Source organism: Calonectris borealis, chromosome 17, assembly GCF_964195595.1.
Source record: "Calonectris borealis chromosome 17, bCalBor7.hap1.2, whole genome shotgun sequence".
In the NCBI taxonomy this organism is placed as follows: Eukaryota; Metazoa; Chordata; class Aves; order Procellariiformes; family Procellariidae; genus Calonectris; species Calonectris borealis.
In genome coordinates this window covers 17,966,875-17,982,313 of record NC_134328.1, presented here as the reverse complement: position 1 = coordinate 17,982,313, position 15,439 = coordinate 17,966,875, and the positions used below count along the sequence as shown (strand labels likewise).

Genomic DNA, 15,439 nt, shown 5'->3' with positions numbered 1-15,439 from the left:
CGTGGGGAGGGAGACGGGGCTGTGGGCTTACGGTCCATCTGTGCTGGGTCGAGCTCAGGATGCTTTGGGCACCCTGCAAGGCTCCTTGCCAACCTGAAATGGTGGGACTGGTCAGCGAGCAGTTTCGATTTCCTTAAGGAGGCTCTGCCAGCTTTCTTCTCTGCTGCAGACAGCTCCAAAGCTCCTCTTGTGCTGTCTGGTTAGCCTTCGATGTTGTCAGGGCTCTTGGTCCCTTTCTTGATGTGAAATCTCCAATCTGCCTGCAGGCAAGGAGATGATGTGGATTTACAGATGAACACGCTCCTGTTTCAAGCGTTACTATTTATCCCTATCCAAGGTAAATCCTGGAGTGTGGGTCATCCCGGGGCTGCCATGCGGGTGAGCAGCCCCTGTGCCCCAGCAAACGGGAGCAGCTCAGGAGTCCTGGGAGGCAGTGGGGCCGCGCAGCAGCCAGCCCTCGGGTGGCCCCTGGGACGCGGCCAGCAGAGCCAGATTCCTTGTTAGGTGGTGGCTCAGGAGCGCAGTTCCTCTGCGTTTCCTGAGGCTCATCCTGTTCTTTGGGAAATGCAGCCGGGCAGGGCCCATTTGTTCCTCTGGGAAGCTTTGGGGTTCTTTGTGCCTCTGGGCTGAGCGGCTCCCAATGACTCAATCCCTGCCTGCTGCTGTAACCAACGGGGTGCGATGCAGGTTTTGCTGGCTGAGCCCTGGCTGCTATTTGGTTTTGCAGACTGCAAGGTCAGGCTGCATTTGTGTGGATGATAACAATCCAAAAAGGTAGTTATCAGGCTGCTTCCTATATGTGACTGGTGTTTTGGGTGAATTTAGGTGCTGATTGCAGCAGTAAGTACAGTAGGGATCTTTGCAGATACTGGGATCTTCTCTAGCCTGATGTGCACTTACTTGTTGAAGGGGCCAGCCCAGATGGAAGCCAGTAGACCACAGTGAAATGCTTCTTTGTTTTGGTTTGTTTGTTTTTTAAATCATTTTTTTCTCTGTTTTTGCAATTTCATCTGTCAAAAGTCTGATTTCGTTTGTTCTAAGCTTATCAGAGGAATCCTCTGCTGACGTAAGATCCTGCTTGCTCAGTTTCGTTCAGCTTTATTAGGGATAGTCGAAATGGAACTTGCAGCAAAAAGCTTCAGACTTAATCGTAGAAGGACTGATACTGCTTTGTGTCCTAAAAAAGCAACTGTCCCTGCCTCGAGTCCCTCCCCCCGCATTGTTGGGCAGCTGTTGACAAGACCTTTGCTTCTTACCATGTAAGCAAGCTTTAATCCTCTGCAAGGGTTTGCCCCAGGCCAAGCAATGAAGTTCCTTCGCTTTCTCTGAAGGACCTTATGAAAACGTGCTTGAGCATGCTGAGTTACACCCTGCTGTCCATCCCTACCCGGCCCCATTCAGAAGCTCTGAGGGGCCCGGGGCCGTGCTCCCTGCTCTGAGCCGGGATGTCTGCCGCAGCTGGGTTGCGATCGCAGAGCCATCACTGCTGCTCCCCCTGTCTGGCAGGAGGGGCCTGGCCAGGGGTGGCTGGAGCTCAGCGGCGGCTGCTTCGCTGCCCGGTGCTGTGTGGAGATCACCCCCGGTTCGTTCAGCTGGGGTTCACCAGCAGCGACCTGGGAGCTGGCGCTGCAAGAGGGTGCAGGATGCAGGCTCATGCGCTGCCATCTCCTCCAGAGCTGCTGCTCTGGAGTGGGACAAGGCTCTCATTGCACAGGGTAATCCTTTGTGCTAAACGATCCCACAAACTTTGCATGTGGTGCAACACCGCATAAAATGAGTAAAAGCTGGCATCACCTCCCACCTTCTGTTCTCAGGAAAACAAATGCTGTTGCTGCAGGGTTATTCCCAGGGTATTTGGAGACCCTCCCAATTGCCAAGCGATGCTGTCTTCCACAGCAAGAGGAGGCGGCTGCCTGTGCAGATGGAGGCACCCTTCATTTCTAATGTGTGTGCGTTTTAGCGTCATCTCCCTTCCTTTGATTTCTCCCCCCCCCGGCCTGTTCTCCAGTCCATTGAGTGCCCTGTGTGCACTCACCTTCGCCCCCTGCTCTCGTGGATTCCCTTGCTGCATCCTCCTTTGTCCCTCCCCTGCCTCCCTCTCGAGCGTTCACCCCTCTTGCACTTGTCTCTACTCCTCCATATAAATATCGGTAGTGACAAACTGCTACCACCAGCCCATCTGTTTCTTTGTACAAATTTGTAGCCAGTTTTGAAACGTGATTTATAAATATTGCTTTTGCAGCCAAGGAGTGACACTGATGAATGTCAGCACAGATGGATTCGCTAAGCTCTTGCTTAAATCCTTCTTCTTTCTTTTGCTTTGCACCTACTTCCCTTGGCTCCTGCAAGGCAGCAGAAGGCCACCTCAGGAGGGTGACTTGTCCTTGGCATGGTGGGGACCAGCATCCACTCAGGAATGCTCCCGTTACAGTTCGTCAGGCAGGACAAGAGCACCTGGCCGTGCGGGGCTGGTAGGTGGGGAGCCTGCGTGGCTACGGCCAGCAGCGAGTTAGCTGCGAGCTGCCGGAGAGGTGTCGGAGGCTCCAAGCTGGCCACGGTGCAGAGGGGCTCCCTCAGGGGGCTGCTGGGTGCGCCCAGCGGCAGGGGGAGCGAGGGAGGCGGCTGCTCGGGCAGGCACCTTGCTGGCAAAACTGACCCTGCAGGAGGCTGGAGAAGCAGAAGGAGTGAGCGTTGGTTAAATGTTAAAGTGCAGAGCCCTGTCGCGCAGGTGGGAGCAGAGCCAGGCTGGGGAGCGCAGGGGGGCAGGAGAGGATGCTGAACGCTGCCTAGGCTCTTCTAGGGCTCCTCGTGGGCAGCGTGGAGGAAGCCTGTGAGGGTTTTAGGGAAAGCCCAGGGTGATCGATGGGGCAGCTTGTCCATCAGATGAAGAGCTTCTGGAGTACCTGCTAGTAAGTGGGCATATGGCAACAGTCACAGGGTAGCCTGATACTGCCATGATACAGTTATGACACTGCCACTTGCCCAAACCCTGCTGGGTCAGGACGCACTGCAGCCAAAACTGCACGGAGTGGGGATGGCCCTTGCAAAGTGCCTGCAGTTAACACCCGCAGCCCCGCTCGTCAGCTCCCAGCGGTATGCATAGCTGCCTTGGCTGTCATGCTCCGGGTCAGAGCTACAAGAGCAAAAGGTGACCCTGCAGGAGACCTTGCATTAGCTGAATTACAGCAGGTTTGCAGGAGTCAGGCTTTTAGAAACAGTGCCGTTTCATACTGGCATCTCTCCTTGCTTTTGCTCTGTCCAAGGGAGTGCTCAAGCACTTCCTAATTCATCAGACAAGGAATAAATGTCATGTGTGGTAACAACGGCCCTGATCCAGAAGGAAGATGCCCAGCAAATGAAGTGCCTGAAGGAAGAGAGAGAATTGGAAAAGCTGACCTCACCCAGGTCCAATTGGTGCCATTCCAAAGGTATTCGCCATCCTCTCCCTCCTAACTCAGCTTTTGCTGGGTCTTTCTGGCCTGAGAAAGTTGATTACAGAAGGATCAATGGCAATTAAAGCCTGAAATCATATTCTCCAAGAAATGCTAATTGTGTTGGAAGAGATGGTAAAAAGCCTCCAAGTCCAGCAACTTGGAAGGGGTGCTAGATAATATGGAGCGACACATGGAGCTACTGACTCCAGAGCTCAAGAGCTAGGCAAGCAGATGCCTGAACTCTCTGCAGGTCTCATTAAGAGCATGTAATGGGTGATAGAAGATCTGAAAATCATAACAATCAAAAGCAAAATGTTAGGATTTGAGGACTGCCTCAGGATAGAGGAAGCCTCCTCCAGCCCCGCAGGGATGCCGTTCTCAGCACGAGCAGCGCAGATGCTGAGCTGATGGAGGGTGAAAAAGAGCATCAAATCTCCGTGGGGGTGAGCGAAAGGTAAATAAATGAGCAGCAGTGGTGCTGTGGCCTGGCACCCAGAGAACTTGGGAGAAGGAAGAGGCAAAAGGGAAAAATCGGATTCTTCTCCTACCAGCTGCACCCGCCTGGGGCTGGAGCGGTGGTCTGCTCCTTTTGGCAGCTCCAGTGGCAGCATAGCCGCGGGCCTGGCCGGATGCCATGTGCACCTCCCCGGAGCTGGCGTGCCCGGGCACCGGAGCTGCAGAACAACTGCCAGAGAAGGGGAAGGCAGACACTTTTGTGGCCCCGGGAGTGTGGGAGAGGGCAGGGATATCGAAATCCAAACTGGAGGTAGCTTGCTCCTTTCTGCTCTCCTAGTGCTGTTCAAGATTGAGTTATGAGAAAGATTTATTAGTTCTGTCTTTGAAGCTGCCAAGAGCCTCTTTGGAGAGGGAGTCTGAGAGACTTAATTATTTTATTATTCCTAGTGATGTTACGCTACCACCACAGTATATTGCGTTCCTAAAGTTTCCTGTTACAGCAGTATTGACTGGTCCCTGCGCACTCAACTCACCTTGGTTTCTGCCTTGTCTGGTGACTTGCAGGCAGAGGTGCTGTCTCCTGTCCGTCGCACAAGGTGATACCTCGCTGTGTGGTCAGGGAGAAGGTGGCATAGGAAACCTGCGGAGGAAATGTGAGTTTGTGTAGCAAGACGGCAATGATAGTAAATGGTTTGGCTTGCGGCTTCAGAGAACACATGGCACAACCTTTAGAGTGGTGTGACTATAGCACAAAGTGCAACCTCGCGAGGACTGGGCAGGAAAACGTAAGTGTGGAGATCCAAACTCGTCTGCGCAGGAAAGCTGTGGATTAATATCTGCTCAAATTTCAGTACCACCTTCTGGGAAACACTGCTCCTCAATCTCGTGACCCCAAAAATGGACTTGGCAGAAAGCTGCTACAGAGGAAGAGACACGAGAGGCTGCAGGGCCAGGCCTGCCTGGCTTTTCTTTGCAACGACTCAGGCTGTGCTGGTACAAACAAATCTACGCCAAGACACACATCCTGAAGCAACTGCCTTGGGTCAGCTGCATGTAAAGAAACAACTGTACCAAGAGAAATTACATTGTTTTGTAGGATGTTGCTTTGGATAATTTTACATCCAGGATACATTTTCCCAGATCTGGGTAAAATTTTCTTCACTTCTATGGTCAAATAGACTACATTGCATGGCAGCAGCACTGCTTTTTCTGGAGTATCTTTGAAGGGCACACAGAAGTTTGCAAGTAACAGGCATGTAAACCCCCGACATGGAAAACAATTGTCCAAGGTGCCTGGGGAGCCGTGGGCACAGTGGGTGGGCAGCAGGGCTGGAGCCGTCTTAGTGCCTGGAGGGGGCTGGTCTCTGCCAGACTGGGGTCTGGCTGTCCAGCCTTGGTGAGCAATGTCGTAGGTGTAGATGTGAAATTTCTGTGGATCTCCCTCCTGTAAGAAGTGCTCACGTCACCCTGTTCAAGAGAGAAAATGTAATTTCTTGATGTTTGAAGTAGTGCTTTGTAGTTGCGATTTTTGTCTGTCTCCCTAGCGCCGAGTTTTGGGTTACAGAGCAAGACCTCAGCCCCTTCCTGAGCTCAAGTTTCTCAAAGCAGAGCTGTCTGTTATGCTGCTGATATATTTAAGTACTGGCTGCTTTATTTTGACTTTGTGGGTTCAGCAGTGAAAATATTTCTCCTTCCCATACTTGGAGGTGAGGGGGCTCAGCAGTGCAATGCGCTGTCTGAGCAGTCTCAGCTGAGCAGAGGTTAGTGGCTGCTTCTCTGCAACTTGCACATGTATTTCCCCTTGATTTCTAGAGACTGTTTCTAAAAATACAGTGTGCTTTGTGGCAGGTTCCCCTCCCTAACAGGAGCTGGAGCTGGCTGTAAACAGAAGGGGAATCGCCAGCCTTCTGCTGCGTTTCCAGAGAGGTGAGGGGCTGGTGCTATGCCTGCATTTACGCAGCGCTAAAGGGGTGCTCACCCGGGCAGCTGGGAGAGCTCCTAAGCACAGCGTTTCATCAGACCTGGGCCAGAGACAGGCTGAGCAGCATGTGAAGGTACAGGTGCACGGGGATCCTCCGAGGCAGGATCTGACCGTGAGCTCAGGCTGGTTCTTTGACTGGTGTGATGGTGCCAGAGAAGGCAGCCTTCCTGGGCTGAGGGCCCTTGCTCGCTCACAGCAAGTGGGTCTGTCCCATTTGTCCCGTGGCTTCAATTCCACTGGATCCAGATGCCCGAGGCTTATGTTCAGCTGGGCTAGCTAGGAGTTAGTCCTGGCCTCTTGCTGAGATGGTGCCATTAACGTTATTTGTATCTCCCTGCTATGCTGCAGCAAGCTGAGGGAGCAGCACCAAATGAGATCTTGTTACCTTTGTGCAAATGATTAGCATAACAATAATTTTTTTTCCTAGCTCATCCTTGGTAGGCAATAGGCAGCTTGTCAGCAGACTCTGCTGCTGGCAAGCTGCCGCATTTGCTTCAGCCTCCCTGCCGCCTGCAGGGCTGGTGCTCCCCTGCTCCTCCTGACAGCTCTGCCGAGTTGCCTCTGCGCTGTGGCCACGTGCTGCTCCAGGAGTCTCAGCCACGGTGGCAGATGTCCTGCAGGACCAGGTGGCTACCCAGGCGGAGGGCCGGTGGTTCCTGCCTCGTGTACAGAGAAGCTAGGCAACGCGTGTGGTGCAGAAAGATCGTGCTCTCTGCTGTGGGCAATCCCCTCCATGGGCTGGTGATGCTGCAGCACTCAGATCACGTCTGACTCAGGAAGCATGGGTTGGTGCTCGGTGCTGCAGCCTTGCAGGCAGAGTGCTGACATTGCTGGCAGTATCTCCCTTCTGAGGCAAACTGTTCCCATATCGACTCGTACAAGCATTTGCTTTATTGCTGTCTTCTGCTCTGTGCTCTTGAGGACGTTGCCTGCCTGAAGTCTGCTGCTGCGAGCAGGTATGAGTGAGGTTACCTGGAAAATTCCCTTAATGGATAAAAGACGCTGCATCCAAAGGAAGAGTTTTTCTAGTTACCTGCAGCACAGTTCTGTGTGCATGAATAAGATCTGGTTTTGAATATCGCCCTTGTGGCAGTCAGTGCAGCCTCCAAACGTTGGCTGGTGTGGTCTTCTCCCCACTGTCCTTGCCTTTCCCACGTTGAGCTCTTCAAGGCAGACCTGTGCTCTCAGGTGAACTGGAAGAGATGACTTTTTCCCTGTCTCCTTTATGCTGGAATCCCAGCTCTCCCCAGCTAGGGTGCCAAAAACTCTGTTCCCCCCAGCAACACAGTTGTATTCTGGCAACACAAAAAACTGTGGTGGACTGAGTCCAGAAACCTGACGATAGGAAGCAGCAATCTGGTATTTAGCACCATGACAGCTGAGCGCTCTTCTGGGCACAAGCCCTGCACTGCTGCCTCCCCGCTGGGCACAGACAGCCCATCTTCCTCACTCTTGCTGCACCTAGCCATGCTCAGCTCCAGCACTCCACTCTGAGTGGGCTTCAAATCTGCACCTGCGTGTCAGCATAAGGGGTGTGGATTGTCCCAGCTCCTCCTATTCCACACTGCTGTGAAACAGAGACCACCCTTGCCCTCGCCTTTGCTGGGATTGGCTGCAGCAGTCCTGTGGGCAGGTCATCTGTGCCTCTGCCGTTTGTACTGGCAGAACTGGGCAAGGACTGAGCACTGGGATCCCGGCAGACTCTGCCCAAACTGCGTTGCGCCCAGCCCTGAGCACCCAGTGGGGAGATGGGCTCTGTGCTCTGCTCTGCCCCAGTGGCTGCGCAGTGCCTCTGGGATCTGCCCCGCTTGCCGTCTGGCCAGTGCATCTTCCCTGTCCCACAGCTCGGCGTGTGCCTGCCCCTCTGCTCTGCTCTTGACTTGCCTCCTGTCCCTGCTGTGCCCCGTGTGCTCCCATGCAGCACCTGATCCATACGGCAATTTCCGTGGTGGCAGGCAGCCCAAAAGCCAGAATTAGAATAGATGTCTTTTCCGATCGAAGAGCTGATTGATACAGAAAGGGGCCTGGCCAGCATAAATCAGGTGCAATGAGGAGAGAGTCTGTAGACAGCAGCACCTTGCTGTGAGCGGGCCAGTCTATGTTTTATTAGATAAAGACTGTAGACAGTTGGCAGTGACTTCTGACATCTGGCCACAATTGTTCAGACACTATTCAGTCCCTTCCTGCCCACTCGGCTGCTGGCTGGCAGCGAGTAGCACACATGAGCAGGGAGCTGAGCTGATTTTCAGTCCCTGTTCCTACCCTCCCTGCTCCAGGTCGCCTGTACACAGCTGCTGCTTGGGTTTGTCTCTGGTGCTGGGGCCCTGGAGGGGCCCATGAAGTGGCTGTGTTAATGGGATCATAATGGGTTATGCTGTGCCGGCTGAGCCTCTGAAACAGCAGGGTTTGAGCAGACAGAGAGGAGGACAGCTGGCTTGGCTGGGAGGCTTGGAAGGAGCTCTGCCGGCTCCTTCAGAAGTTACAAAGGATCCTAGGGGTATTTGGCCCTCTGGCTGAGGAAGGACCCTTCACCCACAGCTCTCAGGTTTGGGAGCAGTAACTGCTCATGCAGGTTCAGTGCCATCTGCAGACCCCCGTCCACTCTGGACTGAGGGGGCCAGGTCGGGTCAGGAAGGGGTCTCCATGTCAGCAACAGATTTTTATCCTGATTCCTGCTCTGTGCCACTCTCAGAGGGTCTTCTGGAAGGTTTTTTCCCCTCTCTCTGCTCCAACTGCATTGTTTGTCAGCATGGCTCAGACACTCGCATGCTGTTGCTCCTCTTTCGGGTTCGCTGTGCCCTGGGCATGCTGGCAGGTGAGACACCGGGCTGGCCCCGAGGTGCCCAGTGAAGGGGCGCGTGCTGGAGCGGAGCTGGCCACCTGCAGACGCTCCCCTTCAGTGCGGGGGAGCCATGAGCTCGCTCCCTGCTCCACTGTGATGGAGAGGAGGGAGGCCCCATCTCCTCTTTGGGTGGTTGCTGGAGTTGGCGCATGAACAATTTCTGTGTGAGCGGTAGCAGCCTGCCAGCACCCCGAATGTTCATCTCGAGTGTGGAGGAGCTCACAGGGAGTCCTGCTGGCTGTGCTATGGGAGTGACTTTGCTGTGGGTTTACTTGTTCCCTGCAGACAACACGGCTGCGGTGCACACGCAAAGAATGGGCTTCAATCGCCAGGAGCAGGATGTGTACTTGCTCCCCATTTTGGTGGTGGACAGTGGCCCCCCGGCCCTCAGCAGCACGGGGACTCTGACCATCCGCGTCTGCGGCTGTGACAGCAACGGGGCCATCCAGTCCTGCAACAGCACAGCCTACGTTGTGTCAGCTACGCTGAGTCCTGGTGCCCTCATCGCGTTGCTGGTGTGCGTCCTCATTCTGGTCGGTGAGTGTCCGCCTGTCCCCCAGCCTCCTCCTGTCCTGTCCCGTCTCCTTTCCATCCAGCATCACACAAACAAGCACAGGCAGTTGCTATGGGCACAGTGCAGGCTCCTCTGCCACCTGTCTCCTTGCTGGTAGCTGCAGTGTGGGGGACAGGAAACCTGGTCCCTGCCAGTGGGGGACCATCGGGGAAGCTCCCATGTTTGCCCCAGCTCCCGTGCGCTGGGCGCAGCAGGGCAGCCAGAGCAGGGCTCCCTGTGTGCAGGCAGGCGGGCTGCTGCCCGGCGGAGGCTGGAGAGCTGCTGGCTTGCTCCCCGCTTGCTCCCCTTGCTCTCGGTGGGAGCCGAGAGCTGCTCGAAGGCTGCTGTGCCGTGCTCACAGCAGGGTCTCACAGCAGACAGGGTGCATGTGCATCCCAGCATGGTGGCCAAGGGCAGCAGGTGTGGGGTGTGCAGTTCTGCTCTTACCTTGGAGCGCTGGGAGGGTCAGCGTTAGAGTGCGCGTGAGAGTGTGAGCAGGACGCAGAGCTGTGGTGCACGCAAACCAGAGCGTTGCCCAGGTCGGGACTGTGCCCTGAGAATGCTGCTGGCTGCCACTGACACGCTGGCAGAAGTTTGTGCTGGGCTGCTATGACACAGTGTGAAGGTGCAGGGGAGGCGTGGGATTGTGTGTGTGTGGGAAGGAGCTCTGAGAGAGGGGTGTTTCAGTGCCCTCAGGTTTAGCATAGGACAGTTGATGGGCTCTGCTGCTGAAAGCCCTCCGGCATCGGTGCTGGCTCACAGCTGGCTCCTGAGGGCTGTCCGGACATCTGCGGAAGCCAGCGCGTTGTTCAGTGAAGTCTCCTCTCCTTGGCACATCTCTGCTCCCTGTCTCCTGCTGTGTCTCCGTTTAGAAAACCCTTTCCCACAGGGTGCACTTTACACTGGTTTCATTTTCCAACGCAGCGCAAACAAATTTCTGCCTAATTGCCCAAATGAATAAAGTGCACATCGGTGCTTTAAAGGTGATGGGATGAATGGATGATGATCCAGGACACATCTGCGGCTCGTTGCTCAGGCTCTGTGCCATCTGCTCTACATTCACCCTCCCAACACTTGGCTGCTGCTGTGATTCATGCACCCCCTTTCCCTACTCATCTTCTGCAGAATCCATCCGTTTGTCTGTCCAGCTGTGCGTTCATCCATTTGTCCCTCCTGTCTCAGCGGTCGCGCTGCATGGGAAAGGAAGCTCCTGGTCTGAAGTGGAGCTGGGGCAAACCTCTCTCCCAGCCAGTGACACAGCACAGCTGCTACTTGATGAGCCTGGCTGATAGGAATCGGCTGGCATGCCAGCGGTCTTGGCTGCAGGGCTCCTTGTGCCGGGGGGTGCCGTGCCTCTGCACCCTGCCGCTAAGCATGGGTCGTCCTCGCCCCCACGGGAGCGCAGCTTGCACAAGCCCCTGCACCCATCTGACGGCCTCTTCCTTTCCCAGTGCTGGTCCTTCTAATCCTCACACTGAAGCGACACCAGAAAAGTCACCTGACATCCGAGGATGACGAGGACATGAGGGACAATGTCATCAAATACAATGATGAAGGGGGTGGCGAGCAGGACACAGAGGCCTATGACATGTCAGCCCTGCGCAGCCTCTACGACTTCAGTGAGATCAAAGGCGGTGATGGAGGCGGGGGGCCGGGAGAGGGGGGCCCGAGCAGAAACCTGGCCTCTGCGCTCCATGCCCTCCCGCAGTGGGTGCAGAGCCCGGACCTGGACTTTTCTGTGTTCAGAGACTATATCTGCAAGAAGGTGGAGCAGGCAGATGAGGACTTCTCCGTGCCGCCCTATGACTCGTTCCAGACCTACGCCTTCGAGGGATCGGACTCCCCCGTGCCCTCCCTGAGCTCCATCAACACCTGGTCCAGTGGCTCGGAACAGGACTTCTCCTACCTGGGGGGCTGGGGACCACGTTTTCGGCAGCTGGCAGCGCTCTATGCTGGGCGCAGGGGCGAGGAGGACAGCGAGGAGTCCTAGCTGTCCTGCCAACCCCCCCCGAGGCTCCCGGCACCTCCTGGACTGGGGCTCCGTGCCGCACGGGGACAGCGTGCACCTCCGGCTGGGCTCCATGGCTGCTGGAGAAGGGCTGCGCCATGGGGCCGGGGAGCGCTGGGCGACGTGCTCCTCGGCAGCTGCCTCCTGTTCGGGGCGTCTCTGCACCCACACAGCAAGGCTGGAGTGCCCAAAGGAGCCGCTGTGGCCGTTGTCATCTCCTTGATACCAGTCTTAATTAAAGCACTACACATTGATTTAAGAAAGAGAAAATCCAATTCAAGAGAGTTTGGAGGGGGTTTCTCCCCCACAAATTATAATTTAAATAGATTTGTTCAGACAGCCCAGTTCAGGAGAAGAAGAGCAAACCAGGAGCCTTTTGTTGTCTAAATTGTTTTTGTCACTTGAATCAGAGTATTTGAAGTGCTTTGATTTCTTTAAGAGCTTTCCTTGCAGAGGGAAACAAGCTTTTAACTTCTGTTCAGCTTTTTCCCCCCTTTAGGTTCGCTTGCTTTTCGGAGTCCTCCTTCTCTCTGCGCATGGGCTCCTCAGCACTGCCCGGCTGCTGGCGTTGGAGGGAGCGTGCCGCGCTAGAGATGCACATACTGGATGCGGGCTCCAAGGTCACGTCCTGCACGGAGCGACCGCTGCACTAGAGTTCACTTCAAAACACACTTCACCTCTAAGCTGCAATTGCTTCGCTTCTCAGTTTTTAGACCTTTCTTGTGGTTATCAAAGATGCTTGTTGTTTGAAGGGGCTCTCCCTCCCTGCACAGCAGACATTGTCTGCGAGGTCCTGATGTGCCCCATTGCCCTGGTGATGGATGGGGACGTCCTGCCTGCTGCCGAGGCACAGTGCTGTGACCTGAGCCACAGAGCAGCCGCGGTGCTGGGGAGTGCCGTCGGAGGGGCGCAGAGCGGCACTCCCCAGGTCGGCTCTGCTAGCCCCTTGGGGCAGGCTGGGCCTGGGTCTGCAGGGCTCTCAGCCAAGTGCTAGCTTTCTACCAAATGGCATGAGCTGTGCAGGGCAGAAGGCAGGACGTCGGCACACCCTGGCCTTCAGTGGCGGGCGAGAGCTGCATCCCGGCTAGAGGACCATACTGTAGGCATGAGAGAACCCCAGCCCCCTGGTTTGGAGGGATAATTCCTGCTTACACCCAGCTGACAGCAAAGCATCACCATCGGCGATAGAAAAGCCATCCCCAGGACACGTGCGTGAGGCCAGATCCTGCTGGCACTGCTGTGCAGCCCAGCTGGTTGCTGCAGGCTGGGCAGTGAGTCTGTGACACCTCAGGGTACCCGGGGTGTCCCCACCCCAGCACAGTGCTCTGCAAGAAACCTGCACGAGCTCCTGCAGCGGGGCTGCCTTTGCACGAAATCTCTGGTTTCGAGAGGCAGGTCAGGAGGAGGCCGGCGGGATGTGCCATTGCTCCTCGGGCTGCAGATGATGCTGGAGGAAAGCACGCAGTGCCCTGTGCCTTTCCAGCCTGCTGACTTCCCCCAGGGTAAATTGAGCAGCGTGTTGAGCAACGCCCATGGTGTTGGCACCAACCGTAGGCGCTGCTGGCTAGTGCAGCTCCTTATCTGTTCATGTTGGAAAAAAAAAATCAATTATATCATTGATAGGTAACTGATAAGGTCTCCCAAGGCCTGACACATCCTGGGCTTGTCATTGGGTTTGTCCTTTTAGTTTAGCCACAGTGTTTCCTATCCTTGGAGAAGGTTTAAATGTAAATGTACATGTGTGTTCATTTTTTATTGTGTTTTGCTTCCCGGCTGCTGGTGTTGGTCCTTTGGCAGCAGCACGAGACCTGACAGCGGAGAAGGGCAGGATGCATCTTTGCCACGGCTCCTGCCCTCAGCTGCTCCTGCCCCCTGCCGCCAAGTCTGCCCACGCGGGAGCCGCAACTTGGCTTTCTTGCTGGGACTGGGAGCTGCTCGCTTCTCAGGGTCTCTCCAATCCCTCCCCCGGGAGGCAGTAGGCGGCTGCTGCTGGCTCCTGCGTCCTGGCGTGCTGCTGGTTCACTGTGACGATGCTGGAGAGGCAGCAGGGCCAACGGGCTGCTTCGCACCGGCCCTCAAGTGCTGGCTCTGGCCATGCCACCTCAGGCAGGTGATGCCCCGAACCTCGAAGCAGGAGAATGGAGCAAGCCCTCTCTTTCCTCAGGAATGTGTTCGTGTTTTCCCTCCGGGCTGAAGAGCTGTGCCTGAGGCCCTCCGGAGCTGGCCCTTCCTTTAGCAAAAGTGGTGTGCAATAGCAGGGCTCTGTGTGGGGGAGATGGGGTCTGACAGGGTACGTGTTTAGCAACCCTCACCCTCCTGCTGGGTTATTCCCCATCCCAGTCCTCCCAACGCGCATGCACGCACGCTTGCGTTTTAATTTCTACCCCATATGTAAATACAGGAGGAGCACGGTGCTGAGTGAGCTGGCCGCTCCGCGTGGCACTGCCCCACGCTGCCTGTCCACCCGCACCCCCAGGAGGAGCTGGCAGCTGCCACAGTGTCTGATGGAGTCACTTTGGTTTTCGTTCTCTACCCAAATGGAATTAGGAGATTGATTTCCTCACCCTTGTTATTTTTTCAAGGTCTTTCTAGGACCTGGAAATAAATTATTTCCTTGTCATCTAGCATGAGTCTTACTTGCTTATTTTGTCTTGTTTTGTTTCCTCATATTGCACTCTCAATGTGGTCCCATCAGTGCCTCCCCAGAGGGACCGGGCTGGCTGCCCTGCTGGCAGGACAGACCGCGGCACAGCCCAGCATGGCGTGTTCCCTGCCGGGAGCCAGCAGCCAAACCGCCTGCCTCCACAGCAAGTCCCCACTGGCAGGACGCCGCTTCTCTGGCTTCTTCCTGTTTTTCATTGAAATGCTTATCAGAAAGAGGCTTCTTCAAGAGAAGGGTCAGTTTTTCTGTCTGAATTTGAAGGAAATGATGAAAAAAATGCCTTTGGCTTTCTCCATCTCTTAAAGAGGAGAAAGCCAGGTTGTGCTTTGAGTGGCACAAAGTGCTGGGTGCGTGCTCCAGGCTGGCTGTGGTGCTTGCCCTATCTGTTCCCAGCATGAGCCACCCCAGCACCGGGGTCCGGGGTCTGAGCCGCCGCAGCCAGGCGCAGGCTCCTCGGCACGGCCCCAGAAGCACTGCCCCCATGGGAGAGTGGCAGCAGCGCGTCCTGCGAAGGGGCTGTTGTTCCTCCTTGTCCTGCAGAACAACGTCAGAAAGAACAAGAGGCAAACTTCACACCAAGCAACAAAAGAAAGTCTGATGATGCGTCCTCATGATTTTCCTGTCTCAGCCAACAGAGTTCCTTAACGTTCTTTAGAAAGTGCATCTTTAGTGTTGTTCTCTTGAAGTCATGGACAGCCTTGTAGCTGACTAGCTGATCACTCAAAGCACAGATCCTGCTCATGTACTTCTTCCCAGCTTCAACACAACTGGGCACTGTCAACAGGTTTTGTTACCATGACCCATTCTCATGTTGCTAATGGCGTGTATTATGGCAGTGTTCAGTTATTGGCTGCAGCAAAAAATTCTCCTTCATACTCAGTTTTAATACTGAAATGATGCAAATAAATGACACTCTAGCCTGACCACAGATCAATCAATTGCTGGTGGTTTTCTTGATGGCAAGGGACTGGGGAACAAGCAACGTGTTAATGGCAAACAAGTGTTGTGTATGGAGTTAAATCCAGTTGGTGGCCGGTCATGAGCAGTGCTCCCCAGGGCTCAGTTTTGGGGCCAGTCTTATTCAATATCATCAATGATCTGGATGAGGGGATCGAATGCTCCCTCAGTCAGTTTGCAGACAACACCAAGTTGGGTGGGATGTTGATCTGCTTGAGGGCAGGGAGGCTCTGCAGAGGGATCTGGACAGGCTGGATCGATGGGCCAAGGCCAATTGCATGAGGTTTAACAAGGCCAAGTGCCGGGTCCTGCAGTTGGGCCACAACAACCCCATGCAACGCTACAGGCTTGGGGAAGAGTGGCTGGAAAGCTGCCCAGAGGAAAAGGACCTGGGGGTGCTGGTTGACAGCCGGCTGAACATGAGCCGGCAGTGTGCTCAGGTGGCCAAGAAGGCCAATGGTATCCTGGCTTGTATCAGAAATAGTGTGGCCAGCAGGACTAGGGGAGTGATTGTCCCTTTGTACTCGGCACTGGTGAGGCCGCACC

At 55.2% G+C, this 15,439-nt stretch overlaps 1 protein-coding gene across 1 annotated transcript in view; it reads left to right on the top strand.

The window, feature by feature from the left end:
* Positions 1-13,898, top strand: part of CDH22 (cadherin 22) — a 91,820-nt gene extending 77,922 nt beyond the window's left edge. Inside the window, exons 12-13 of the mRNA XM_075167022.1 lie at positions 8,999-9,250; positions 10,718-13,898. Coding sequence (XP_075023123.1) covers positions 8,999-9,250; positions 10,718-11,256 — 791 coding nt within the window. The 3' untranslated portion in view covers positions 11,257-13,898. The remainder of the gene's footprint in view (positions 1-8,998; positions 9,251-10,717) is intronic.
* Positions 13,899-15,439: the final 1,541 nt, after the last annotated feature.